The sequence below is a fragment of the Zosterops lateralis genome (assembly GCF_965231275.1).
Source record: "Zosterops lateralis genome assembly, chromosome: 2".
NCBI lineage: Eukaryota > Metazoa > Chordata > Aves > Passeriformes > Zosteropidae > Zosterops > Zosterops lateralis.
In genome coordinates this window covers 11,202,400-11,230,162 of record NC_139763.1, presented here as the reverse complement: position 1 = coordinate 11,230,162, position 27,763 = coordinate 11,202,400, and the positions used below count along the sequence as shown (strand labels likewise).

At 36.0% G+C, this 27,763-nt stretch overlaps 1 protein-coding gene across 10 annotated transcripts in view; it reads right to left on the bottom strand.

Annotated features, from left to right (window-relative positions):
* The window catches only part of DMD (dystrophin), a gene marked incomplete at its 5' end in the record, with an annotated part of 1,168,120 nt that overhangs the window by 322,895 nt on the left and 817,462 nt on the right, over positions 1–27,763 (bottom strand). For all 10 annotated transcript variants that reach the window (XM_083855614.1, XM_083855615.1, XM_083855618.1 and 7 more), the window contains 2 exons: positions 15,591–15,690; positions 20,865–20,966. In XM_083855614.1, the coding sequence (XP_083711740.1) occupies positions 15,591–15,690; positions 20,865–20,966 (202 nt within the window). The remainder of the gene's footprint in view (positions 1–15,590; positions 15,691–20,864; positions 20,967–27,763) is intronic.

Sequence of the window (27,763 nt, the reverse complement as noted above, 5' to 3'; positions counted from 1 at the left end):
AGGCACCACAGACAGAAGCCATTGGACAGAGAAGTATGGGACATAAAATCATTCAGAAGCTCAAGACTGATCTTTTCTCCTTGATTTTTGCTATTTACAAAGAGATGGCTATGAGCTGTTGGGCTATTTTTGCCCTTCAGTTAATTATGCAAAAGCAATTCCTCATCACAATATTATTGCAGATGAGGCTACACTAAATTTTTTTTTTTTTCTCATTTTTTAAAAAGATCAACCAAAGCAGAAAAACTAAAACAGAGAAAATAGAAGAACATGTGGCATTGCTTCACTGAAGTTCTACAGTATTAGAAAAGAAACTAAATACCTACACTTAAGAATCTCTATCTGAATTAGCTGTTGAAACAAGAATAACTAAACCAGAAAGGCTGAAATCAAAGCTTTGTGGAATGTGTTCTACATTTTCTAGCACTGAACCACCAAATATTAATTTCTAAAGGACCAAAATGGGGCTTTTTGCATTTTTCCCAGTCCTCTTACAGAAGAGAGAAAATCAGTTTCCTGCCCTCTTCCTGTGAGATAGCTTGTCTTCAACAAAAGCAAACCAAAATATCAAAACAATGCAACCCCGTGCACAGTAAGTTTTTTGGTTTGTTTTGTTTCTTGTTATTACTTTTGAGAGTCTAATGATTTTCCATTGACATTCATGGCATTACAGCAAAGTCTATTTGAAACATGAAAACAGGTAGTAGGTCAGGGTTCAACAATTCGTCCACAAAGCCAAGGCCTCATATTTCCTCTGTGACTTCAGATATTCTTAGACAAGATGAAAACAGTTGCCTTATTTGTTATTCACATAGGTTAAACAGAAGTTGTCTCATCTCAGAGGAAATTTTTCTCCTCATCAGTATTCAGGTAAATTGAAGAACAGTTTTCTAAACTGGGACATCCATCAGCAGACTTGGGGTGTCTGAGAAGAATGCCTGGCTTCTCTTCACATCTCACATATTTTGACCTGAATATACAATCAAAAGTTCACCAGTTTATTTATTTATTTATTTATTTATTTATTTGATCTATTTATTTGTTTCTCCCTCAGTGGCAGCTGTTTCAGAAAAAGGTGTTTCTAATCTTCTAATGTTTATGGGTTTACTGATATGGATTTTGGCTTATGGGTTTTGGGGTTTTTTTGTCCATTGGGCAAAAAAATACCACTGGAATGGTATGTGAGTGGTTTTGTTTGATTATTTTTGAGTTTTTTTCCTTGATGTGGTTCTTTTGCATCAAGAAACTTAAATATTATAAAAAAGATTGTAAGATACTAGCAGAAGTGCAACAGTCCAGTATATCTTCTCTAAAAACTTCAAGATCTACCACTATCGTCTTCTAAGGATGGCAATAATCTGTTCCACTTTGACTGACCATTAGAATATGTGAGTTATCAAATTATTTATAAATATTACTTTTAGAAAGAGTTTGTAAATTGTTTCACTTCTGACACTTATCTCCCCTCAGAACAAAAATGTCACTTAGAACAGTGTCTTTCCCTTATTTCTCTTTGTTTATGCTTGCATAGATATGACACAAGTTAATTTAACAGAACTGTATAAATGAGTGACTAAAAATAATAGGCAAATATAAATCAACATTAATAACACAATACGTAGTAACAGATCTCATTCTGAAAAAATTAGCCAGAACTGCACTGACAGTTTCTGTGACTCAAAGAGGACAGTTTGTTACTTTTGGTTTTGGTGGGGTCTTTTTATTATTAGTTTTTTTTTTGTTTTTTTTTTTTTTTTTTTTTTTTTTTTTTTTTTTTTTTTGTGCGTGTGTGGTGGTTTTTTTTTTTTTTTTTTTTTTTTTTTTTTTTTTTTTTTTTTTGCCTCTGGACAATTCATTTATAAATGCAGAACTTGAATCACTTGAACTTTTTTTTTTTTTTCAAATATCTGAGTAATAAACTCTATCCCAATGAAGCAGGTCATAAAAACAATAAAGGACTTAATCTTTCAACTTATTTAAAGGTTATAGTGGTTCACATCTGTGATACGATAAACCTGAAAACCAAAAGGACAATTAGAATTTAAGACATTAAACCACACAAATATAAAGTTTTTAGGGTGATTTCTCATTAGCACTTTCTGCTCTTTAACAAAGAAGGAAATAACACAGAACAATAATAGAAACAAACAAACAAACAAAACCCACAGAATAATAGGTGTGATTTTTAACTTGTTCTTGAACTTTGAAATACACTGATGAAGTTGTGAGTATATTGGTAAATTTCGCATCTTAAAATGAATCTGCAATGTTAAGCTTGAAGCGTTAGAATAATTGGAACATGTAATGAAATTGAAATTCAAATATTGAATGTGAACCCAAGTAAAACAGAATTAAGCCAGTTGCAAAGAAAGAATTTCCCCCCGCCCCGCCTTCTTTTACTCTGCTCATTTCAATGTTTTGTTTCAAGAGAGGGTCAAGCTGACAAGTCAAAACAAATAAAATCCTTATTTAGGTACTGAACAGGAACAGAACAGACAGGAAGAATGACAATGCTTTCAAAAGCTTCAAAGCCCTTCAAACACCCTCTTTCAATCCACAGTCTTTACGCAGAACTGCCTCAGTCCACAGGAATGCTCCTAACCATCCTTCTCAAAGCTGTTCGTGGTGGTGAAGTTGTAACTATGTAAGGTAACTGCATCTACTAGGTCAGAGCTTTTTGACAAAGAAGAAATAACACAGTAACCGAATGTGGATTTAAATTCAATTTGCACGTCTACCCCGGGTTTTTGGTTCCATTGTTAGCAGCACCAATTAAGGGAGAGGTCAGCCTTAAATCCTTCCTGCAATGGATAGCAGTAATGTACACCCACTAAACTTTGTTCTTGTTTTAGTCAAGGAAACTCGGCTGCATTTTACTCACGCTGAGAAAGCAGAGAAAGAAAACCTGTACCCTATGGTATACACTCAAATGACATCACCCAGCTAATTTACTATTTTAATGCAGGCAACACTGACTTTTTTAATGGCAGAATAAGTGAGTATTCTCTCTGTGGGCAAATGAGCAGTTCACTGGCTGGGACATTGCACACCAGGCAGATTTGGCTTATTTAATGGGAAATCTCAGCATCATTTTACCAGCACTTTATCCTTGTGAGCTCGACTTGAAACAACTTCTCCACAACACCACACAGGTGAAATTTTGTCAGCTATGAAAATGCATTTTGCCTTTTTATTTTTCTTCTTTTCTGTGGCATTGCAACCAGTTTTCTACAGGGTTAGAGCATCCACAATCGTATTCTTAAACTCCAAGCAGACTTCTTGGAGAGAGATCTGGAAAGACAGTTCTGAGACTGATTTATTTAGACTTGTTCCAGTGATAAATGAATAGTCTCATCTCTGTCTGTCCTTGAACATCAAGGAAATAAAGTTAAGAGCACATTAAGTTCTCCCATTCAGTACAACCCCTCCCTGCAAGGTGCTCACTGCCAGTAACACTTTTTGCAGAGGAGCTACAGCTACCTGCCAGGTGTTCCAAGTCATAAAGATGTTGTGAAAGGAAAATAATAGTGACCAACAGAGTTCTGATTAAATATTATGAATAATATAAATTTATTACCTCAAAAAAAGCCCACCAACTTTGAAGTTTAAAAGCAAGGAATGCTTTTTTTCTGGTGATCTGAACTCAAAATCAAGTATTTATGTTGATCAAAAATTATTGCCAACAAAATTCCACCCACAGCTATAATACGGAAAATATGCATCCTTAGAGCATTCTATCTCAAAGCTAACATTTTCTTAACACTTTAATCAGCTTTTAAAGACAAAAATCATGTTTCAAAGTGAGTGTTTTCTATTTAATACAACACCAAAGTTTGATTTTCTTAGCCTTGAATATTTAGTAAAAAACAATTCCTACAAAAAGAAGACTTGGTAACTGTATCAGATATATTTCATACAAAGTAATTTTTATAGACTATAAATGGGTAAAAGTTTTATACCTAACTTCAGGACACTTAGGGAATATTCACATTATGTGTTACTGTTATCAGTTTAAAATTCAAGTGAAGTGCCTAGACTGCCTTTTAGTTCTAGAAGTTCTTTACAACTCTTAATAAGTCATTATGGGTTATATATAATTTTAATTATTACAGGTAAAAGAAAAAAAGCTGATAGTTTATGGGATTTTTAATTAAAGTTTAGATCTAAAATAGTCTGTGCAGTGGGATGAAGGGGCTGAAACTAAAGACCCCTTTGAGGTTCAAAAGAAAGTAGAAAGTCAAGGTTAAAATGCTTCAGAGAAAAGGAAAAGATCTACAAGTGAATGTGTACTGATGTAGTAGAAAAATAACTACAGAAGTTATGATTCTAAAATGTTACTGTTACTATTACTATATTTTAAAACAGCATCAGGACTTTAAATTTAGTAGGAAGATAAGTGTCAGCTTTCTCAGACTCTTCTTTCTTTGTCATAGGATAGATCTGGTAGAATTTTCTTACCATCCTCTTTTTTATATCTAGGAGTGTGACTAAGCCATTTAATGTACAATGCATTTTTCCAAGTTCCTCTAAACACAACAGCAAGATGTTTTGATATGTCCTTCACTCAATGTAGAGAAAAACTCTTCCATCACACACATCGAATTGCAACAGGAATAAGTACACAGAAAATAGGTACAGTCCACTAAGCACTAAGAATTTCAGTAATACAAATCACATAAGTGGGCTTGTGTGCATCATAATATAAATAAACATTAAGGTGAAGTTAAATTAGTGCTACAAAGCAAAAAATTCACATTGTGACCTGTTGCTGCAAGAGCTTCTGCAAATACTTTCTGTGTATACAAGATTCCTAAAAGTGGAATGTTAAGAGTTCCTTGGTCATAAAGAAATATTTCAAAGTAATTTCCATGTACAGAAGTTAGAGTTTTAAAAAATTGGGCTTTGTAGAAGAGAATCAGGTTGGAGAATACTTCAGCAAACCAGACACATATGAAAGAGTCCAGGGGCTCTGATGGGATGCACCTGTTGAGTGCTGGGGGATCTGACAGCAACCATTGCAAGGATTCTTTTTACAACTTTGATCAATCATGACAAAAGGAAGAAATGTCTGAAGACTGGAGGAAAACAAATGTCACTTCTATCTTCAGAAAGGAGGACACAGGGAACAACAGCTTCACCTCAACCCTGGGAAAGCAATGGAGCTGTCGACATCATGGGCTGCATTAGGAAGATCATTGCCAACAGGTGGACAGAGCTGATCCTTCCCCCTCTGCTCAGCACCCCTTGGATCCCTAGCACAAGACAGATATAGAGCTACTGAAGAGACACCAGTAAATGGCCATGATGATTAAGGGACTGAAACCTCTCTTATATGAGGAAAAGCTTGAGAAAGCAGGAACTGTTCAGCCTAGAAAAGAGAAAACTCAGGGGGACCTCATGAACACATATAAATATCTAAAGGGAGGGTGCAGAGAGGGTGGAGCCAGGCTTTTCCAGCAGTGCCCACCATTGACAAGAAAATGGGCACAAGTGAAACACAGGAGGCTCCCCCTGAATATCAGGAAATACGCTTTGAGTGAATCCTGCAATGGGTTGAACTAGAGAGTTTGCAGAATCTCCACTTTTGGAAATACTCAAAAGCCACAGAAACATCATCCTGGGTCACCTCCTCTAGGCTTTCCTGCCTGAGTAGGGGTTGGACAAGATTACCTCCACAAGTCCCTTCCAGTTTCAGTTTTTCTGTGGTCCTGTACAGCTATGTTCCCAAACACTCTCTAAAAACCAAATCAGAAATAGTGTAACAACTGAGAATTCTTTGGGAAGGAAGCAGCTAAGAAAGAAGATAATACATGGGAATAATCCTGGTACAGTATACATAAAGAATTCAATTGACTGCTCTACATCTTGTGGAAAAAAACTTCAAATGTGCAGCATTTGATTCTAATTAGACTATGACTCGACCAGGGATGAGTAGTACGAAACCAACTGAAGATTGTAATATATATCTGTAAACAGAGGTAGCATTAATCTGCTTGGACCTATTGTTCCATTCAAACCTTTCTGAAAGATAAACTGCTCTAAAGTTCAGTCTCCTTTTAGTAATATAGCATTGTCATGGCATTCTCCAAGAACCTTTCCTTAGGCAAAGTTCAGCATGATTGATGGGGCCACTAAAAATTGAAAAGCAAAAGGCTGTTGTATGAATGGATCACTTTTAGTGAGTGTGAGAATTAAGCAGACAGAAGCTAAAGAAAGGTAACCCAAAACCCGTTCATATACTGTTTTTAAAAGCAGTATTATTTATACCCCTACACAAGGCGTTTATTTTTTTTTTCAAAGGATCAGATCCTCTTTCAGTGAGCAGTTGTTACAAAAGGGTTTCATGAAAATGGATGCTTTGTACTACAGAAGTTGTGGTGCTGTAAAATCAAATTCTGTCACATATTTGCCTTATAAAAAACGTTGTGACAACATCTGTCACAAATGATGCAAGCACCTCTCAGTATTCCTTTTGTCAGTAAAAGTAACAAGTTCCTTGATTTAATATGCAGCTTTCAATTGGATGACAATCTACATGACAACAATTTACATTTCCAGTGTACTGCTATTGGCATATAACTGAATTTTTGTAGCTAATTCTTTGATTTAAGAAGAAAACCCATACTGCCAGCAGTTCCAACCTATACGGTCTCATAAAAATCACCTCTTTTAATTTTTGTAAGATCTATATATTGATTTAACAGGCATAAATTGCTATCTTATTCAAGGGGAACTCTGCAAAAAGGGTGTAAAAATTTGTACACAGATACAAAATAAGAAGCCAGTTGAATTCTAGTTTCATTGTAGTTAAAAAAGATATCATAACCTGTTTTAAGAAACTGTGAAATAATCAGAGCTCAGTTATTAGCTAACTTAATAGAATTAAAGAATCCATGCAAAAATGTTGAGGTCTACCATTATTCTTCAAGTGAAAAATTTTGCAGGATTAAAACCAGTTGTTCAAAGGCAACGTCATCACTGTCACTTTGTTTTGACAAAAGAATTACTGAAATCACTACAAGCACCTTCTGTTCTTTCATCATAATTGTAAAAATATCTTGCCAGGCACTTCTTTGTGAAACCCTTGTCAAGTTTTCTCATATTATGCTTACTTTTCAGGTCAAATGAACCTCTATTTTAGTTTCACCCTTTCATTGCCTTTGGGAACTTAAGTGTGGTCTGACCACCAATCTACTATTAAAAAAACCATCAGTAATGCAAATCTCTTCTTGCCTATCTCTGCCACGGCATGTCCCCTGCTACTCCACACTGATACAAAGACAGCAGTGTGATAGTCCAGTGATAAACTTCATATATATCAGACTAAAGAACTTTACAGCTGGAATAGAAGTGGTTTTCATTTGCCATTTTTTCCTCCTTTTAGGCTTCTCTGGTTCAAGGGGCAAGTCCTTCTTTCATCTTGTGTCCTCTGACTAGAGCAGAAACCTTTAGAAGCAATTATGAGCTTTGTTCCTCATTTCCTGTGAGCCTCCACTCTGCTCACATTCTTTGGCTGGCTGTTTCTCTGCAGAGCAGACCTAACTCAGAGGCAGCCCCATTCACAACAGAAGTATAAGGAAGGATGTCAAAGACTCAGGCAGGGCATGATCAGGATGTCCCTGAGCACTGCTCCATTCACAAGGAAAAGCCGGCTTGCTTTGCTCTTTTAAAGTGACAAATCAACAAAGAACAGACAGGTCAAGAGGATTGTGTGCAGAATGACCGATCCCTTTCCACTATTCTAGCAAATTAAAGAGATTGTCACACAATGTAATTGTCAATAGGCCTAATTACTGTACAAAAAGAAGCAGAATAGAAAGATTACTGCTATTTGCAGGCTGATGCTATCTGGACAGTCAAATATCACAGTAATTTGGATTATTGCTACAAAAAAAAAGTGGGGAAGAGAGAGAGTGTGTGTGTTTATAAAACACTGTATAAAAAAGTGACTTAAAGATGGAAAGCTAGAAACTTAGGCAAGAAAAACTGAAAAAGGGCATTAACTGCAATTTGATTATGGATACCCTTTTGCTAGGAACTCTACTCTCATTTTCCACATCTTCCAGAATAAACTAATTAAATTTTTGATTCTATCTGTGTTTTAAAAAATTATAGTTGCCAGATATTTTGAAAATTACCAACACCGGATTGCATTATCATGATTATTGGAGCCATATAAAAACGTCCAACCATAATTGTAACTTAGTTCTGTGCTCTGACCTGATACAGGTTATCAATAATAATCTGAAGAATTCTACAGTATGCTATCATTTACATTTCATGGGATTTAACCAAAATAAATCTGGCATATCCTGCTGCTACTAACTATTGATCAAGACATTAAATGAAAGAAAACAAGCTGCAAATCTTGCTCCTCAGAAGAAAATACCAGATCATATTTTAAAAATGGAATAGGTGAATGTGGTCCTTTGAAAGACTAATGACAGCATTAATCTTATTTACATCACAAATCTTGACAGCTGTGCTTTAACAACTTGTTACAGAATAGAAAAAGTAAACCTTGGTTCCATATTGTCTTTAATGACAGCAAAGCAGGCAACACCTGTCTTGACTTTCTGATTTATATTCATCATAGGTATGAGTACAATAAAAATTCTTTGTAACCCAGAGCGAGTTATATTTAATCAGCTGAGCCCTGAAAAAAAAAAAAACCAAAACAACAAGTAGAAGTTCACATTCCTTTTGTAAACTGCTCTGTCACACCTATTTATTACAGATCTTTCAAAGAGGAAGCCACTGCCAGATCCCTGAAACAGGATGTTAAATATAAAGGTGCAACCTTTGGTATTATTTAAATTGGGCATTTGTGGCTTAAGTATATTTTGCATATATTTTTCACCTGTCAGAAAAAACAGAAGCAATCCTCAAATCAAGATATTTTATAAAGATCAAAATAGAAACTCTGAGAATAACAGAGATTTGTGTTTCTAAACTTGCTTATTATGTTTTTATTCATGCAGCTTGGAAGGCAGAGTGTCAGCTTTTTATATAGATGCTTTTCATTACTTCTCCCTGTTGGTGTTACAGCACATGCTGTGAATGACCTCCAGAGATTCCTGAAGCTATATGCAGAGAGAAAATTGAATCTGAAAGCTTTATTAGACAAGTTTGTCTTCAGCTTGTGTCTGATGTCAGCTGTATTGAAAAATAGAACTGCTTGTGAAACTGGGTCCTGACCTTGAAAAATCTCCAATCAAGTGGTAACAGATTCAGTTTTGTGCCATATTGTTATTTCTTGGATGTGTCACGCATGTGAGAAGTAAAAAAGCTTCTTAATGGAAATCAGACGGAATGATTAGACATTTCTTTCCTGAATATAAAGGGGAAAACAGATATCTGGCATTTTACTCATAATAAGGCCATCTCAGGCTGGAATCTCTGAACCTCTTTATTACATTAGATTGTAAAGTAAAATGACTCAACCCTAAATCTACTAAAATTATTTATATAAAGCATTATTTATTCCTTTATCAAAAAGAAAAGGTAAAGACAGTAATCTATTCCTTTACTAATCCACTTTATACAAGCATGAGCAGCCTTTGTTAGGCCAGCTGACTGAAAGAGGCTACTGTTACTGGTCTCTAATGATTTAAGAGCTCAAGGTATTCTTTGTGATACTTCCCTACTGCATTTTTACCTATTCGGTTTCCCTCTTGCATTTTATTTTTGTAAAGCATTTCATAGCATTAAAACAAATTATAGCTAATATTAAAAGTAGACATTTCCTTTAGAGTCAACATGAGCAAGTATCAGAAACTATATGGCTCTAGACATATGATCATTATTGGAAATAGTATTTCTCTCTACTACGACTCATAAGAGTGATCTTCTTTACTGATGTCGTATAACCAACGTGAAAAAAAATAGACTACTGGCAGTAGCACTGCCTTCTAATTCAGTGTACAACTACTTGTCGCAACAGTTGAATGCTGTGGATTTTTAGCTGTTCAACTCTCTGGAGAAAGGTTCCAAAAAATTAAGAATCTACCATATCACTCATGAAAGCTTTTTAATAGCTGACAGAAAACTTCCTTTAAATAGCGAAGACTATGTGCAAGTTTAATATCAACATTTAATATCAACACACCCATGGATCATTCAGTCTTTCCCAAAGAATTGTTTGGAGTATTCTTGGTCTCAATTGTACTATGCCAGCTGCTATAAAAAATAAAGACACTCAGATACCTGATTTTACATTTGTTTTTAATTTGCCCTTTGAATACACATATTGTAATATTCTCAGGAGCACAAGGAGTTTTAAGACTAGCTTTTGGAAATTCTGAGAATTAGTGCTGAACTACAGCATATGTGTTCACTCAAACAGTGAGCATAATACATAGACAATGACTGCTTCAGAGTACATTAGCTCTGAAATACAACAAAAAAGAATGTGTATCTATTGTGCATTTTTTGCCCAAAGCTAGTTGTTGTCATTTTGTTTTTTACATTTTTGTCATTGTCTCCTGATTTTCTCTTAATACAAATGGTTTGTTTGTTTTTAAAGAGGCAGTGGAACAGTACACAATCCAGCTCTGAAGTCCATGGAAATCTATTTCAATGGTTACCGTTTCCTAAACAAAGAATCCTTCATCCCCACTAAAAATATTAAACAAAATATCATGTCAGAGATTTAACAGGGAAGTCTTCATAAAGCAGGATACTGCTATGTCCAGCTGTACATCCCCCTATCTTAGAAATAACCAGTATGGAATAATAAAAAAGCTCAACTATGAACTTTGAAAACAAAAGAAAATTCTAGATGCATACAATACATACAATACCACTACAGAAGCACTTTCCGCATCAAGGTATGTATTTTCTCATACATGCTTTTCTTTATTGCTGTTTCCTCAAAAACCTATAGACTCATGAATGGTACATTTTTAGTAGCACCAGGAGTTGTTTCTTATGTTATGTACTGCAAGTAGTGAATGTGAATTCCAGCTGCATTAAGCCACAGGGGTGTATACACAGAGTAACATATTTTTCAAGAAGTGTTGTATATGATCTTACAAGCCTGGAACAAAGCAGCATGCCTAATCCAGGTGGGGACTTCCTTCACAGAGATATAAAAACCAAACTATATTTCCCAAACAGAAGGAGACATGCTATATTCCTTCAAATAAAATACCAAAGGATAAGCAAATGAAATTCTGTTACGACTTTCCCCATATTCACAAATATCAATGTTTTAATTCAAACTCAAAGATTCAAGGTATTACAGACTCTGGAGGTGACTTTTTCCCTATAGGTGAATATTTTCCCTCTACCCAGTTGAATATATGGGCTAATAAGGGATGAGTTCTCTCCACCATCATTGTGGCTGGCTTACCGCAGCTCACAGTCCTGACATTACTACTTGAGTCTAATGGACTCAGCATGATACCTCACTCCTTTCCCATTCTCTCTCATCCATTCTAAATCCAGAAAAGCCTTATTCCCCTGTTCAGGGCAGCCCAGTCTTTGGCTCTGTGTCTGCAGTGTCTCACTCCTACTCCTAACGCAAGTTGTACTGAAAGAACAGAAGAGCATTTGAAGAAAGATACCTAAAGCTGATGGCAAGTGCTGATGGTGAGCTGATGGGGAGCTCTGGTGATGCAGTATTAGCTTTCCTCAAATTATCTGTAGTAAGTCTACAACATCTAACAATGCATATAAAGCCTTTCTGTCAAATGCAACCCTGCTACAATCTGTTAAACACAACCAATCATTTTTTCTCTTTGTCTTTTTTCAGACCTCCTACAAACGATGCTCCAAAATAAGATTGACAATTTTTAAAGTATAAAGGGACAAATTCTACTAATTTCAGAAGAAATTTCACCATTGTAGTTGACTATAGTTCTCACTCAACCTATTTCTTCATTTCATGTTTTTTTGTTTCTCTTGATTAGGCATTTCATACAAAAAAAAGAGACAAAAAAAGGGACAAAAACTTGTGTAAGCAGTCAAAAGAAAAAAATTGCTTGTACACAAAGAACTGTTCACTGAATAAGTTAAACTGCAAGAGTATTAAGATAATGTATCACTCAGTTTTATTAGATGAATACGCAAAATTAGTTGATCGAGTACTTTCAGCTGGATTCATTTGCTGTGTTAAAATTTCAGTAACTTCAAGTACAGCATAACTGAAAATAAATACACATCCTTTTAAAGAAATTGTATTTTCAAGGTAGTTCTAAATAAAAGTGGCCAAAATTTTCCCCTGACATCATACAGGAATGAAGACAAATTATGAAAAACATCTTCCTCCAGAGCAAGTCAGGAGTGCCTCCCACCCCACAGTGCAGTCAGAAGAGTATAGAAAGAAGTGCAAACTTTACCTAACTTATTTAGTAAATACAGTGATAGCACTTCAGTACAAAAGAAGAAAAATAAATCATATGAATGCTAATGATGCTATTAAGAACTCCTCCTCTTGGAAAAGCAGATTCCAGAACTACATTTTTCTCTGTTCAAAATGTTTTCAAACTGCTGGCTAAGCAATGCATCAAGGTATTTGGATAGAGACATTCACACCATTTCACGTTATCCTGTCAAGAACAGATAGCAAGTGTGATTTTCTTCCTGATTCATCTTATCTTGGAAGTCAATCTTCGCTAAGGTTTTAGGCATACCCTTCAGCTAAGTACATTTTTTGAGCTGGAGAATTAATTCTTGTTCCTTATGCCTGAGGGCACACTGGACTGGTGGAATATTAAAAACTATTTTTTAATTCTTCTTCTGCTAAAGAAACTATAATATGCAGACCTAGAAATAATTATAACCAGGGTGCTTTACCTCTGTAACAGACACCAGATGGAATTTATTAAGATTCTCCGTCTGAGTTCCTGTAACCAGACCAGCTCAAATGATACCTGACAGGGCAGTAGAGATGAGCCAGTTACATCTTCATTCCCTGGTCTCAAATACACATGTCAACTTTATTCAATCCTGATGTCCCTAAAAGTCCTTATAGGATCAGGAAGTGAATGATTGTCAGCAGGAAATACTGACATTGTTTCACAAAACCCTTCCAAAATAATTTTGTGTATCTTTCTTTACAAATGACCTTTAATGAGATTGTTTAGTTTTCGGGAGGCTTGGTTAAAGCTAGTTCTCCCATAGCCAGTTTTGAGTCCCTATGGCTCATGAGAGTCAGCAGCACAGAGTAAAATAATGCCATAAAAATATCTATAACATGAGTGGTTAAAGTAACTGCAGAACTTTTACCACAGAATTACTAGACCCATGACATTCAATTTCTTCTCTCCTCTCCTCCCATTCTTTTAAATGAAATACAGAAATACTTTAGTAACAGATATCTTTTCCTATCTTTGTAGAAACCTGCTTTCCTGGCCTGGAGAAGAAAAGGCTTAGGGGCATCATATCCATGTATTTAGATATCTGATTGGAGGAGTAAAGACAGATCCAGACTGTCTTCAGGGAAGCCCAGAGACAGGATGAGAAGCACCATGCAAAAATTGAAATACTAGAAATTCTATTTGAATAGAAAAAGGAATTTTTTTCACTGTCAGAGTTGCTCAACACTGGAAAAAGTAGCCCAGAGAGGTTGTAGAGTCTCTTTCCTTGGAGATATTAGAAACCTGACTGGACATGACCCTGAGCAACCTGCACTAATCGACTGTGCTTTGAGCAAAAGGAATAGGCGTCGCCCTGGGCACCTTTTGAACTCTACAGTTCTATGTCAATTCACCTATAACGAGGTGATCACAGTAAACTGACTCAAATAAAGAAAAATTATGAATTAGTGTTATAAGCACAGGTTCAAATTTTTAGTGCTCGTGACAACAGAAGGGAAATCAATCTTACTTCCTGCTTAATCCTTTATAGAACACCAGTGCTTTCATTTTCTGCATGTATAATTCCATCTGCTGAGTCTCAGAAACGTTAGCAGTCAGAGACTACATCTTGCAGTAAGGTGAGTAATTTTGCAATTTTTCAGCTAGAGGTGAGGTAATATAAAAATATATTGCATTACTACTCCATGTTCTCACACTTGTTCCAGAATTATAATTTCTTTTGTAACAGCAAACACACAGCTTGCCAACAGTTTTTCCCTCTGGAACCTGATATAACCTGTTCATACAGAAAACTGACACAGCAAGTTTAGCACAGCAAAAAATGATTACACATCTCCTTCATTCCCCTCATGCCATTACCTAAATTCCTATACAATGCCTTGGAACAAAATCATGCAAAGCAAGAATGCTGTTGTACTCGCTGTTTCAAAATATAATAGTGGTATTTGGCTCTTTTCAAAAAATTGAAATAGCTGCCAATAATTGCAGTTTCTGGAACCACAGCACTTCTAAGGGACTAAATCCAAACAATAGTTCTTTTTAGTAAGATTCAACATGCCATGAGCAAGACAACTCCTTTTCTTGAACTCATACATGCAATTTGGCCAGGAGCTGGACTGTCCTCTGGTACTGAAATTTCTGGATTCTCTCTCTATGGAGCAATTATGTACTCCTCTGAAAACAAAGGTTTTCTGCTTTGCTGTTGTAGAGGACCACTATTAGAAGGTAGAGAATTCTCTAATTTAAGCTTTTCTTGTATGTTACCCACTAGAACATGTTAAAAACAAGAGGGACCAACAACCCACGTGTAATCCAATTCCCAGTGATTACTGCAGCTGTATCACAGCCTGAGCTACAGGTAATCTGACATGGGTTAGGGGACAGATTTCTTTCTGCTCCCACCCATATGATGAACAGCTTTCCAAATTGTATAGGTAACATCTTCATTCAAGCAACTGAAATTGTTCAATATCAAGTAAAGAATCTTAGAGATTTTAGAAAGTCAGATTGAGCACAGTGCTTCCATTAAACATTTCTTTTTCAGCCATGCTTAATCACTACATTTCAAAGGAAAGCACTGGGAAATAAAATCCATTTAACAAGGAAAAAAAAGAAAAGCTTGTAATCCTTGTAGGGAACAAGAAGACACAAAGAGATATGAAAATAATCAAATATAAATATTGTCAAAATAATGCAAATGAAATAGAGATCAGGTGTTTTGTTGCATATTCATGAATGCAAGATATGAAGAAATAAATCACAGATTTAGTGTTTAACTGCAGAGTTCCTGCTACCATGTTGTCATATGCCTTTCTCTGTTAATAAATAAGCTTTGTTTTGAAACAGTCTCACTTTATTGCCTCATCAGTAATAATAATTTCAGAATTTCATTCTGTGACCAATCTACAGATACTTGACCTACAACATCATTGTCTCTTAATTTAAATAATTTTTCTCCCTTTGTAGTATTTCCTCCATTACTATATGCAGAAAGTCAAAATCTTATCTCCTCATGGAATGAAAGCAAAATTACTTTGAAACAGTAATAATCTGAAAAGTATTCTGCAACCATTTCATCAAATCATAATCTAATTTGTCTTCTGGGATACATTGCATGAAATAGAAAGACAATGATAAAAACCCCAACTTGAATGCCACAGTAGGACTTTTAAGGATGCAGAATTAATTTAGACAGTCTCCAACCATTTTCATTTTACTGTGTGATTTGCAATTAATTAAAAAAAAAATTACGTATACTAAAGCACTTACAGACACCTGAAGATGGATGGCCTAATGCTGGCTTTTCCTTTAGTTGCTTTATTAAGAGGTGTATTGCCTTCCAATCAGCATTCAAGTCTTCTAATTTTTTCTAGAACAGAAAATAACAAAATATTACGTTTATAATACATAAATTAACGTATCATAGAATCACAGAGAGCTTGGGTTAGAAGGGACCTTATAGATTGTCCTGTTCCAACTCCCCTCCCACCAAGGGGAGGGATACCACCCAATAGATCAGTTTGCTTAGGGTCCCAACCAATGAGGATTTGTAATGCAAAAAAATGTAAATGTAATGTCGATAAATGAAAAATAAAATAAGTGGGTTCTTTTTCATCTGGTAGATCACCTGAATTAAAAAAAAATATACAAAATGAAAAGATACAGCAATGAGGGAGAGAGACAAGTAAAATCCTTTCCAGCTGTGCTACAAAAGAGTTTACTGGTGTCAGGGCCCTGAAAGCATCTTTTCTCCTCAAAGTTTGGCTGCTGAAGCTCAGACCCAACTTAGAATCAGCACAGGTGCCTGACCCTGACCACAGAGTGCCCTCCTGGACCAACCTCAGCCTGTCCCCTTGGCCCTGGCCTGATCCTGACCCTGCCAGGGACAGCCTCCCAGCCTGACAGGTTTGGCTTTTAAGCACTGTGAACAGGAGGTGATATTTTTTATAATTAAAATAGAAAGATGAGTTATGTATTTCAAAAAGTCTTTCAATAAAACCTCTGCAACCTCTAACATCAAACACAGGATTTATTCTTCTACCTATTAAAATGAAAGAAAAAAAGTCTTAGGAGTCTTCAGGGTGCCATAAACTTCAGTGTGTGTGAGCACACAGTCCTGCAAAGTAATGCCTTAACTGTTACTTTTAAACAAAACCTGCATGAAAGTCTGGAGTGTGAATAATATCGTCCTCAGATAACCCTGAGAGGCATTTAGACTTGAAAATGTTGTTTCTACCTCTCTTTTTTTTCTTGTTTAAGGACTGTAAAGAAGGATGAAGCATTGCTAATTCAATGCTGACATGTCTAAACTCTTAAAATGAAGACAGCATTTCTTTTTAAGCTGCTCTCTGATTCTCTGCTACAAAAAGCAGCACAGAGTACTGATGCAGCTCAGGAAGGCCTTTAGTATTCTATGGTTTCAATCCACAGTGAGATATATAGTTGAAATCACAATCCAGCTGTGATAGAACTAGGATGCCTATTAAGAAAGGTACTTTAATTAACAAGACTCTAAGATGACAGAGGTCAGTAGAAGAAAGATGGAGGACAATGCCCATTAAAGTGAAGTATGTATGTACCTACACACACACACACATACACAGACTCTGAGGTAGTGAGGAAGGTTTAGATATCAGGAAAAGATTTTTCTATAGTGTGATTGGGTACTAGACCAGGCTCCCTAGAGAAGTGGTCACAGTTCCCAGCCAGTCTGAGCTCCAGAAGTGTTTGGACAACACTCTGAGGCACATGGGGTGATTCTGGGGCTGTCCTATACAGGGCCAGGAGTTGTTGGGCTTTGTTCCATGATTCTAATACTGGTCCTTGTCATAAGTAGCTACTTAATAATTCTTACATGTATGAGCCAGAGATTTCTGTCCAGCAACAACCAAATATAAAACATGCACACCACACAAGTTAAGAGTTGTTGTCTGGGGCAACAGCTGCACCTCTAATAAGAGAGCAACCAGTTCTAAACCCTTCTATTAAAATTACAGTTTGATCTTGCATCTGGCATAAATTAACATGCATGCATTAAAATGGTAACTTTTTTTGAGCACAACCATTTTGCTGTAATGAGCTCTGGTGACAAACATGAACATCCAAATATGTTGCACTTAGCAAACAATTTATAGATTTTTTATAAATGTCAGCACTGGTACAATTTAAGTGATGTTAACATCCTTATGTGGACTAATCTTACTGACAGCACTAAAATTAGATATGAATATTTAGGGAGTGAAATGTAGTCTTTTAAATGCAAGACTGAGGACAATGAAAATAAATTCCACGCTACTTACTTCTCACCCACCAGAGGAAAAGACAAATTGAGTGCTGTGGCAAGGGAACCACAGCTCTTCCACTGGCACAGAAATCCTTTCCTGAATCAACTGTTCTGATTAAGTGCTGTTAATCATGAGATTGGGGCTTACATTCTTTCTATTGCCACTGACACCAGCAGTAACCTCTCTCTCCCTCACCTTCAAAAGCTTTACAGAAATGCATTCCAAAAGCATGAAATCCATTTTATAAAAGTGAATAGGTCTGATTATTAAAGTGCTAGTGCTTAAAGGATCACACATCTCATCCCATTCTTGACTCTTGAATCAGCATATACAAGGATTTCATTTGCCAACAAAAATGTTTTTACAGACTTGCATTGCAAAATTCTATTTTAGTCTGCTTAGTGAAGGTGTGAAAATACACTTATTTCAGTGACATAACTATGAGATAAGATTAAGTACATGTCAATACAAATCCATGGGATTTAATTTAAATTCAAAATACTATAATGAGAATATATTATAAAGGTTGCATAGATAAGCAGCTAAACATTAGGAAATGCCAGAATAACTTTAACTATGAACATTATTTCAGATAAAATGCACATAAATTGCAAGGATATCTCTAATTTTCTGGCACATAATGCTTTTGAGCACAGGAAAGGCTTGCAATGAGAATAAGTTACTAGGACCTCTACTTAATTTATTGAAAAGAATGGGAAGATTCGTGGTGAATTAAGGAAATAATGGAGGAAAAAGAGCAAAGAACTAAATAATCTAAAAATTTGTCAAGCAATGCTAGACAAGTAATTAATGTTTTTAAAGAGGGCATGTAATTTTATCTTTTTTTTTTTTTTTTTTTTTGTGTTCCACACACTAAACAAAAATCATGAGTCTAAGTATTGAACTGCTGCTTGCACTGTGAGTGATGTCCATATCCTGAACTGAATTAAGCAGAGTTCACCCTATACCAAGGGTACCAGAGCAGCTCTAATTAAATAATTTTCTAAAATTTTTGAGGTTTTGGCTTTGCAAATGTGCTAATATCTTTCCAAAACCATCTTAATCTGAGTAAAAATTATTTTTGCTTCCACAAAATGCCTTTTGTGTAGAAAATTATTTTGATGTTAATCAAAAAATATGTGTTGAAACATATAAATAACAGACTGTGTTGAAACTAACTCAAGAAGAATGATGACTTAAGGAAACCTACTTACAGCATCAAGGAAGCAATTCAACAGTCCTGACAGCATATAACCACTGCTTTATCACTTACTGCACTAGATGGGCATTGAACCAGAAATTACCTTCATAGGTTGCACAATTAAATGAAATAGAGAATGTAAAGAAATTAGTAAAATGCAATCAAAGGGGACTAAAAATTTAAAATGCACTACTCTACAAGTTACTAATTTCCTCAAAGATGTGTCTTATAATATCAGTGTCAAAACTACAACTCAAGCAATATTATAATCTTTAAAGAGTCATCTTCTTCCAGTAAATCTGGTAAAAATTTGCAAGTTTCAGTCTTTGATGTGAACATTTAAAATATATAGACAGAGTACACTACAATGTCAGAATTTTGGGCTAAACGGAATCATGTCAACATCATTTATACTTCTGTCATTCTTACATAAGACAAGTATTGGTTCTCCATCTTGAAAATACCAGCATTCATTCTGCAATTTTTTATATGCAATTAAGAAATCTAGAAAGCCAAAACTTCTAGCTTTCCGTTGTTTTGAATGCTTTGCTTTTAAAATGTGGAATAAGATCCCCAAACACTGCAGCTGAAATGACATAAAAGGAGTAAATGCAGTTGTTGGGGAATGATTCTTGTTCCATCATCAGTGTATGGATGATATTTCAGTTCCCAGCAAAAATAGGGGTATATTAGCCAAGGAAAATACCCAACAGAGTCTTGCTTCTGCCCACTCAAGTCACCTTGAGTTTACCTCTTCTAGCATTTTATTATGTGGAGGAGAACTGATCATTAAAAATGCACATATACCAAAGCGGATAATAACTCTAAAGCATGTTCAGGAAAGAAGACAAAACCCAAAACATTCTTAAACATGTATTAATTTCCAAAGTGGATATCAGTTCATTCATGTGTTCCTGTGAACGGAGATCTGCTGCTGGGATTTACAAGTAAATCAGAGGAAATTTTGTAGAAGTAGGAAAAAAATACTCCAACTATAGCAACTAAATAGAGACAGAAAAACAAGATTTTCCCTGCAGAGATCACCTACAAACATCTTATCTTTGTAAAGAAATCCTTTTTCTGCCAGTTGTGCTTTTGGAATGCTGCACATTTTGAAAAGCTCCAAATACAAATTTACTCTCTCTAGTAAACTCTAGTAAACTAGGCCTAGTGAGAAGCAATTGTAGTAGATACTTAGTGTAATCAATAAGCCACTATTACTGTTTCTTAATCATGTTTACAGATACTTAATTAGCAGTTATAATACTAGAAACCAGACCAGGCGCTGGTTGTATGGTATTGACCTCACTACTTCAGTCTCCTGCTTGAAAAGCAGTTGAACCAGATGTGGGAGGATGTTTGCTGATGAATTCAAGATTTCACAGTTTAGAAAATGACACTTTAGTCTCAATGAAGGTCTTCATAGTCCTTAGGAAAAATGTGCAAAATATCCCCCTATAAGTGACTTGTAAGCTGAGGAAAAGGATTCTACAGTATATTTTTCTAAAAGAGAAGTGCTTGGGAGGCATAGGCGTCCAAACAATGAGTCCTCTGCTCCAAAACACAATCAAGTCAGTCATTCTAGATAAAATTTGGCACAGAAATTGAGTGAGAAAGTTCTATGTTGCCATGTGTTCTTTCCTTCAAAATGAAAAGAAACACCGCAAAGTACTCTGTTTATAATTTAACTCTTACCTTTTCTAGAAAATTTCCTCATTTTTTTAATTTGACAAAATTTCTGAAAGTGAAATTTAAGAGTTTAAAAACAAGGTAGATGTTGCTATTAATTACACATCAAAAATCACATTGGCTTTCAGCGTGAATTACGCTTGAATGAGTAAAACAATCTTAATGTCAAAAACAATATTACCATCACAATATGCAAAAGTTTTTTAGCAACGTTGTATTTTTCCTGGCTATGCCATCACAGAACAGAACAAATGCCATGTGCCAGGTTCTTTTATTGATTTTAAACAGAGCACATCAAGGACAAGTGTACAACAGGGGAAGCATAACCTATTACATAGTAATGAATATTGCTAAAGGTTGCTTCATTACCTTTACTGGATGAGTAGCTGGTTTTTCCTTATATAAATGACACCCTTTAGACAAAACCTCTTCCACATTCGGCTGTTTAGCCTGCACTGCTGCTTCAGTTTCCTGAAAAATAAAACCACAGGCAGTCTAGGTTAACCACAGCATAAGCAGTAAGACTGAATAGTCCTAGAACTCTATGGGAAGCTGTAAAATGTCAGTAGACAAGGTTCTAATCTGAATTGGAGTGGGAGGTAAACACAGTCATAGTGGCAGCTAAGGACAAAGAGGATCACCAGAAAAATCAAAAGTGAAGAGGGACAGAAAAGAGTAATGTTACCAAAGTATAAATAGTGGTAGATCACTTCATCTTGAAGGTTTCAATAAAATGAATTAAAACCAAGCACAAATTCATAGTAAGAAAGGGCATGAGAAATCTCATTTAAGAGGCTCTGTTGTTTTGTCTGTTTTACACTACCAGCTGATGAAAAGTGCACAGTTTAACATTTTGTTCATACAGTACTTGGCATTAAAACCTTCTATTGAGATGCAACAATGATATTGAGTTTAGAAAGATTAAAAATTTTGAAAGAAGACTGCAATTGTGAGTATTAAACTACCACTTACATAGTAAAAGCACTTACAGAAATAAATTAAAAAGAAAAGCACAGTAGTAGTGACAGGTAAAGGTACAGGGAGGTACCTACCATTAACAATAATACCCCACTGAATTAACAGCAGCATATTCTCTAGCAATTTTTTTTTTTTTTTAATCTGGAAAGGTGTAATCAATGTGCTAACATAAGGAAATTCCAAATAACCTCTCCCAAAATACAGCAGCTTCATTTTGTCAGGGACTGACCAAATAAATAATGGGCAAAATCTTACAATTAAGACAAAAAACACAACCAACCAACCAAGACAGACAAAAAAAATCCAAACCTACTGAAAATTGTAAAAGAAAATATAAACTACATCTGGAGCTCCAAGATTCATGGTTTATTTATTTATCTATTTATTTATTTCTAGTAGTATAAGTGAATTAATACCTGAGTTATCAAAATGAATTGGTTGGGATAATTTTGTTTTCCTCTCTCTTCACCCACCTACTATATAGGTTGCTTATCTTATCCTAATCAGTATTGCTGACCACTCACTGAGTCTCCAACTTAATTTTCCATTCACATTCTCAGTTATCATAAACGTGACAGCAGACAAGATTGTGTGCCAGCTATGTCACTATCTGAGCTAACACATCATTTTGTTGGTGAAAATCTGCTGTTCTTTTTACTGCAATAAACCTGCTGAAATCTATGAAATTTTAAGCCCCAAAAAGTGGCCATTTTGGTCCTATGTTTAAACTCAATATATAAAGTATGCCTGCCCTGCTCCCTGAAATTTTACTTGAAAAACTTTATGGACAGCCACTAAAAAAAAAAGGCTTAGTAAATTCAGTGTCATCTTTCATTGAATTAAACCTCATCTGATTTCTTGCAGTGATATTTGAAACATGTTTCAATTTCATTTTTTTTAATTATGCATTTCAATGTTAATGAAATATAACTGTAAGGATTCATAGAAAGTGGGCACTGAAAAGCAATGCACAGCAAAACTGGGATATTGAGGCGGGTGAGAGTTTATTAACCTTTTGATAAAACCCTCATTAAAGTCTTATTTTCTTTCTGTTTCAACACTATGTTAACTTTCTACTTCCCTACTCAGCACATAAAGAAAAAATAATAATCAAGGAGTGTTAATGAAGAGGTAATTTTCTCCCTATCTTAATGAAAGCTAGTCATTTTAATAATTGTTATTTAGTTCTTGTTTCATTTTTGGTTTTAGGGTTTTTGGATTTTTTTCTTAAGCTAAATGATCTGCAGCATTTAGCCAGTATTTCCTGTTGTGCTATTCTACATATCTCAAATACTCATCTTCTTTTATGACATCATCAGTTATCATAACAAATTCTGGAGCAGGAAAATCACATTACAACTCTCTCTGGAGTCCAAGAATACCAAGAGCATTATGGATGTGCCTATGCTGAGGGTTTAACATGTGTCATGAATGTGCCTTTGAAGTGGATTTCTCAATCCTCCTCCCTCACTGGACTTTGTTTTCCATCTTGGACTGGTCTAAGAGCACAAACACAATTTTCTTTCAGGCTGTAACCAGTGTGGAAGGTGGAATGTGCTGAGTTGTTAAATCACTGATTCCTTCTGCTCTAGAATTTTTCTGGAATTACATGAACTAACCTTATGGAGTCAGATCTTTCAAATTCAGTAGCCTTGACCTAAGCCAAAACACATTGTCCAAGTCTATCTAACACAGCATGATGCTTCCTTTGAGATATATGTGGCAATAAAAATAGAGGTAAGAGTACAGGGGAAAAAGAAATTCTCAATATCTTGGCATTCATTTAGACACTGGTAAAATTAACAGATATCTTTTCTGTCAGAGCAGCAAACACTTTGATTGTCACCCATTAATCCCAATATCAATTAAAAACAACAAAATTATTTTTAATAAGTGCACATCAGACATGAAATTGCTGTAGTAACTTTGAGGGAGCTCTTTTCCCCGTTCTTTGTTTGATGGGATAGTCCCTTGATGAATCCTGTCCAGTGGACAAGTTTCCAGCAATTTCAAATCCATTTGCTAGGTGACACCCTATTAATAGGGTTGACAGGCAAGAGAGTAATTACAGGATTCTGCTCCATCATTTAATTCCCTAAGAGAAGAAAATAACAATTACTACAATATAGCTTCCACTGGTTTGCACACAAAAAGACCACAGTTAATATCTAGGGTATGCAGGGTCCAGGAGAAGAGCATACTCCCAGAGCAGAGTCTGACCTCTCACCATCACACAGAACAGGCTACTGCTAAAGGTAACAGGAATTGTTGATGCTCATTTCCATCCATTCTTAGAGAATACCAAAGTCATATTTGTTTTAAAGTCCTGATCAAGTCCTCATTCACACTCACTTTGCTTGCTGTGGGAGGATGCAGAGCTGTCTCTGGGAGACAGAGCTGACTGCAGGAATTGCACAATTTATGAACTGCCTGGGAAAGCAATTGTAATGCTGCTTCTGGGCTGGGTGATGAATATGCTAATTAAACTTTTCACACACATGGCAAATTAAAATACATCATCACTGGAAACTGCTGTTTCTCAAACAAGTATAAACAAGAATCAGAGGCTACCTTTTTTCCATGACGCACTATCTGTGAATTTTTAGTGGTGTTAAAGCAGTGCATCCAAACTGATGAAAGCCTGCTGCTGAATAAGCCACACTGGCTTCTGCATTTCAAACAACATGCCAATTCAACCTGCTGAACAAAGTCACAGGCTGAAAATGTGGCAAGGACTTGTCTACAGCCCCATCTGGACTATGAAAGTTTATTGATATAGCTCAGAACTCAAAAAATTCATATTCCCTAGCTGAAACCAATATATTGACTAAACCTCTGGTGTGTATGCCAATGGAAGATAAAGTTTGATGGCTTGGCATATGTTATTTCAAGAGATGGGAGCTATCCTAGCAGACACAGACAGGCTGTTTGACATATGCTGCACATATATTAGGAGGGCTGATCAACTGCCTATAAACATATCAGCAGCATTTTTGACTGAGTATAGGTCTATGTTAAGAATCACAAGCACCAATTCACCCTCTCTGGTAACTCTGGTAACACTTCTGGGATCAATTTCCCCATGAGCTTACATCCTTTGGACATATTCTGTAGGGATGGTAGGAGAAGCTCAAGGTAATTAAACCTGTGCCTTCACAGTGAAATACAATGCAAAAATGGAATCCTAATTACAAACTTCAAATACAAAAAATATAACTTTGAAATTAATATACTGAGTTGTTTCAAAACCTCTTGTTTCAAGTTTCAAGTTGTTTCATGACCTCTTTTTAGCAAGACAGTATATTAAATGAAATTTTATTTACAGGGAAAGTGAGACATTAAGCAATTTCCCTTTACTGAACAATACAAGGCAGTAACATGCAAGAAGCAAATATAATAAATCTAAAATCTAAAACTATTTAGATGCCTTAAATGTCAAACAAACTTTTATGAAATAACCAGATATAAATCTCCATATTTATTTAACTTGATAACAGAAAACTACATTTAAATATGCTTTTTTTGTAATTTAGATGTAGAAGAGCTTAACTTGTAATGAGAATTCTCAGAGGTGGATCTTCATAATCATGCACATAGAATCATTAAGCTGGAAAAGACCTCCACGATCAAGTCCAACCTTTTGATGTCTAAAGGTTTTCAACTTTTTATTTATTTCTAGCTTTGTAGCTTTTTAATATATAGTTTTATAGTTTCTAGAACTTTCTTATCCTTTTTCATGTTTTAGAACAATAGCTAACTCTTTCTCATTTAACACATTATGGTCACATTTTGAAGTTCTGTTTAGTCTTGTTTTCAAGAAAAGAATTTCTAACAAGGACATCTTGTTTTGCACCAGCATTTGAGAGGCAAAGCAGGAAATCCCTGGAGACACTCCAACGTGCCCAAAGGTGGGTCACGAGGGCAGTTGTTCTGTTGGGTGTACCTGCTAGATAGACTAATTAATTAACCTTATAAAAATTGTAGAAATAATATATTGTTTGCATGCATAGCTCTATTTGTGCACCTGAAAGCTTTCATTAAAAACCTGTTCTTTATATTAGCACTTTAACATTGTTTGCTCTGATTCCAGGCAACACTTTGACCGAACACCACCATGCCAGCGAAACCATAGCACAAAGTGATTGGAACTTGAACATCTTGAACACTTTAAGAAATGGTGAACACTTCCCCGGACAGCATATTCATCCCTGACCATCCTTGCAGTGCAAAAACTCTTCCTGATGTCCAACCTGAACCTCCCCTGGCTCAGTCTGAGACCATTTCCTCTTGTCCTGTCGCTGGTTGCCTGGGAGAAGAGACAGACTCTCATGTGGCTACGATCTCCTTTCAGGGAGTTTGAGAAAGTGGTAAGGTCCCCTTCAGAGCCTCCTTTTCTCCAGGCTAAACACCCCCAGCTCCCTTAGGTGCTCCTCATCAGAGCTGTGCTCCAGACCCTTACCCAGCTCTGCTGCCCTTCTCTGGACTCTCTCCAGCCCCTCAATGCCTTTCTTGCAGTGAAAGGCCCAAAACTGGACACAGGATTTGAGGTGTGGCCTCACCAGTGCCCAGTACAGGGGGACAATTCCTGCCCTGGTCCTGCTGCCACACTATTGCTGATCCAGGCCAGGTGCCATTGGCCTTCCTGGCCCCTGGGCACACCTGGCTCATGTTCAGCTGCTGTTGACCAGCACCCCCAGCTCCTTTTCCTCTGGGCACCTTTCCAGCCACACTTCCCTCAGCCTGCAGTTCTGGGGCTGTTGTGAGCTCAGTGCAGGCCCCAGCACTTGGCCTTATTGAGACTCTGACCTCAGCCCATTGCTCCAGCCTGTCCAGATCCCTCTGCAGAGCCCTCCTGCCCTCCTAAACATCAACACTCCTGCCTGCCCATCTCAGTGTTCTCTGCAAACTGCAAACATTTCCCTGTTCCAGACAAGTAAATTCCATCTTTCTCCAATAGGGTTGGTGCCATATAAACTACCCCATGATCAAAAAGACCAACGTTTTCCCAATGACAAACAATCTTTAAGCCATATAGTGATCAGGTGAGTTCTCCTGGATCTTTCAGCATTCTTTACTGCTACCAAAGGGATTGAGGAAAACCACCTCTGCTCCTGTCACTTAAACCAGTCATCCCAGTGCCCTGAAGTCCTTTTTGATTGCTCTAGAATTTTCACTGATGACTTTGACAACCAGAAATGGGTAATAATCAGAGTCCAGGGAGTCTGTTAATCTTGTCTCTTGTCTGGACCCAGGGAGGCAAAAGTCTTTCCTGTGGGATGGATCCAGTTTGTATACAGAGTCCTCATTTCCCCTTGAAAGCAGTCACCTACGACATTATTCTTCTTTATTAACAGCTGTAAATGTGAAATTCCAGCAAGAATTCACACCTGTCTTTCAAGTTACTATTCCCACACATTGAGGAAAAAGCTATAAATAAGTGGTGACGTTCTGAGTGCCTCATTTTTTTACTCACATTAAAAAAAAAAAAAAAAAAAAAAAAAAAAAAAAAAAAAAAAAAAAGGCAGTAGATAGAAATTATGAGTATATTCCCATTTTCAAGAATTCTGATTCTAAAAAGTGACTTCATTTTTTTCCTTTGACTCAACTCTGCATATTCTCACTCATGAAGCAGGATAACAAGGTAAGCCCCACCACAAAGAAAAATGGTCAGAGGAGACTTAATTAAAATACATCAAAGTTCAGCTGCACCACAGTAAGCATCAGATCTTGATGCCAGGTCATATAGTAGAGTCAACAGCATTCTTGGAGTCACTTTAGATATTTATACAATACTATTAGAATACATCTAAGATATGCTATAGAGAGTTCTGTCGCCATCTTCAGTTGTAACCTAACTCACTGGGGGAAAAATGCAGTTGACAATATTTAAACTTCCTGAATAAAGAGTTTAATCAATTTGGATAAAATTCAAGGAAGGGCAAGCTCTTACTGTTCTTTTTTATGTAACAGATGAAAAGGTTTGATAACTTTCTGAATATTTTAGTTATCTCTATATAGAAATAAAATGCTCTGTGAACATCCGAATTACAGAATTTAAATACACCTTCCTATCTTAGGGATTTATGAAAAATAGTACAAAATAACCCCCTGAAGCAATTCAATTTAAAGACCTTTCCATTAGTGGCTTAAGTCAAATAGTGTAAAATTAGTTTATCACTAATTTTTTTTCTGTAACTAGTGGACAAACATTTGTATGCACCTGCCTCTAAAAATGCATTTTAATGATTAAATAAAATAATAATTATTTCTCCTATTATATTAACTGACTA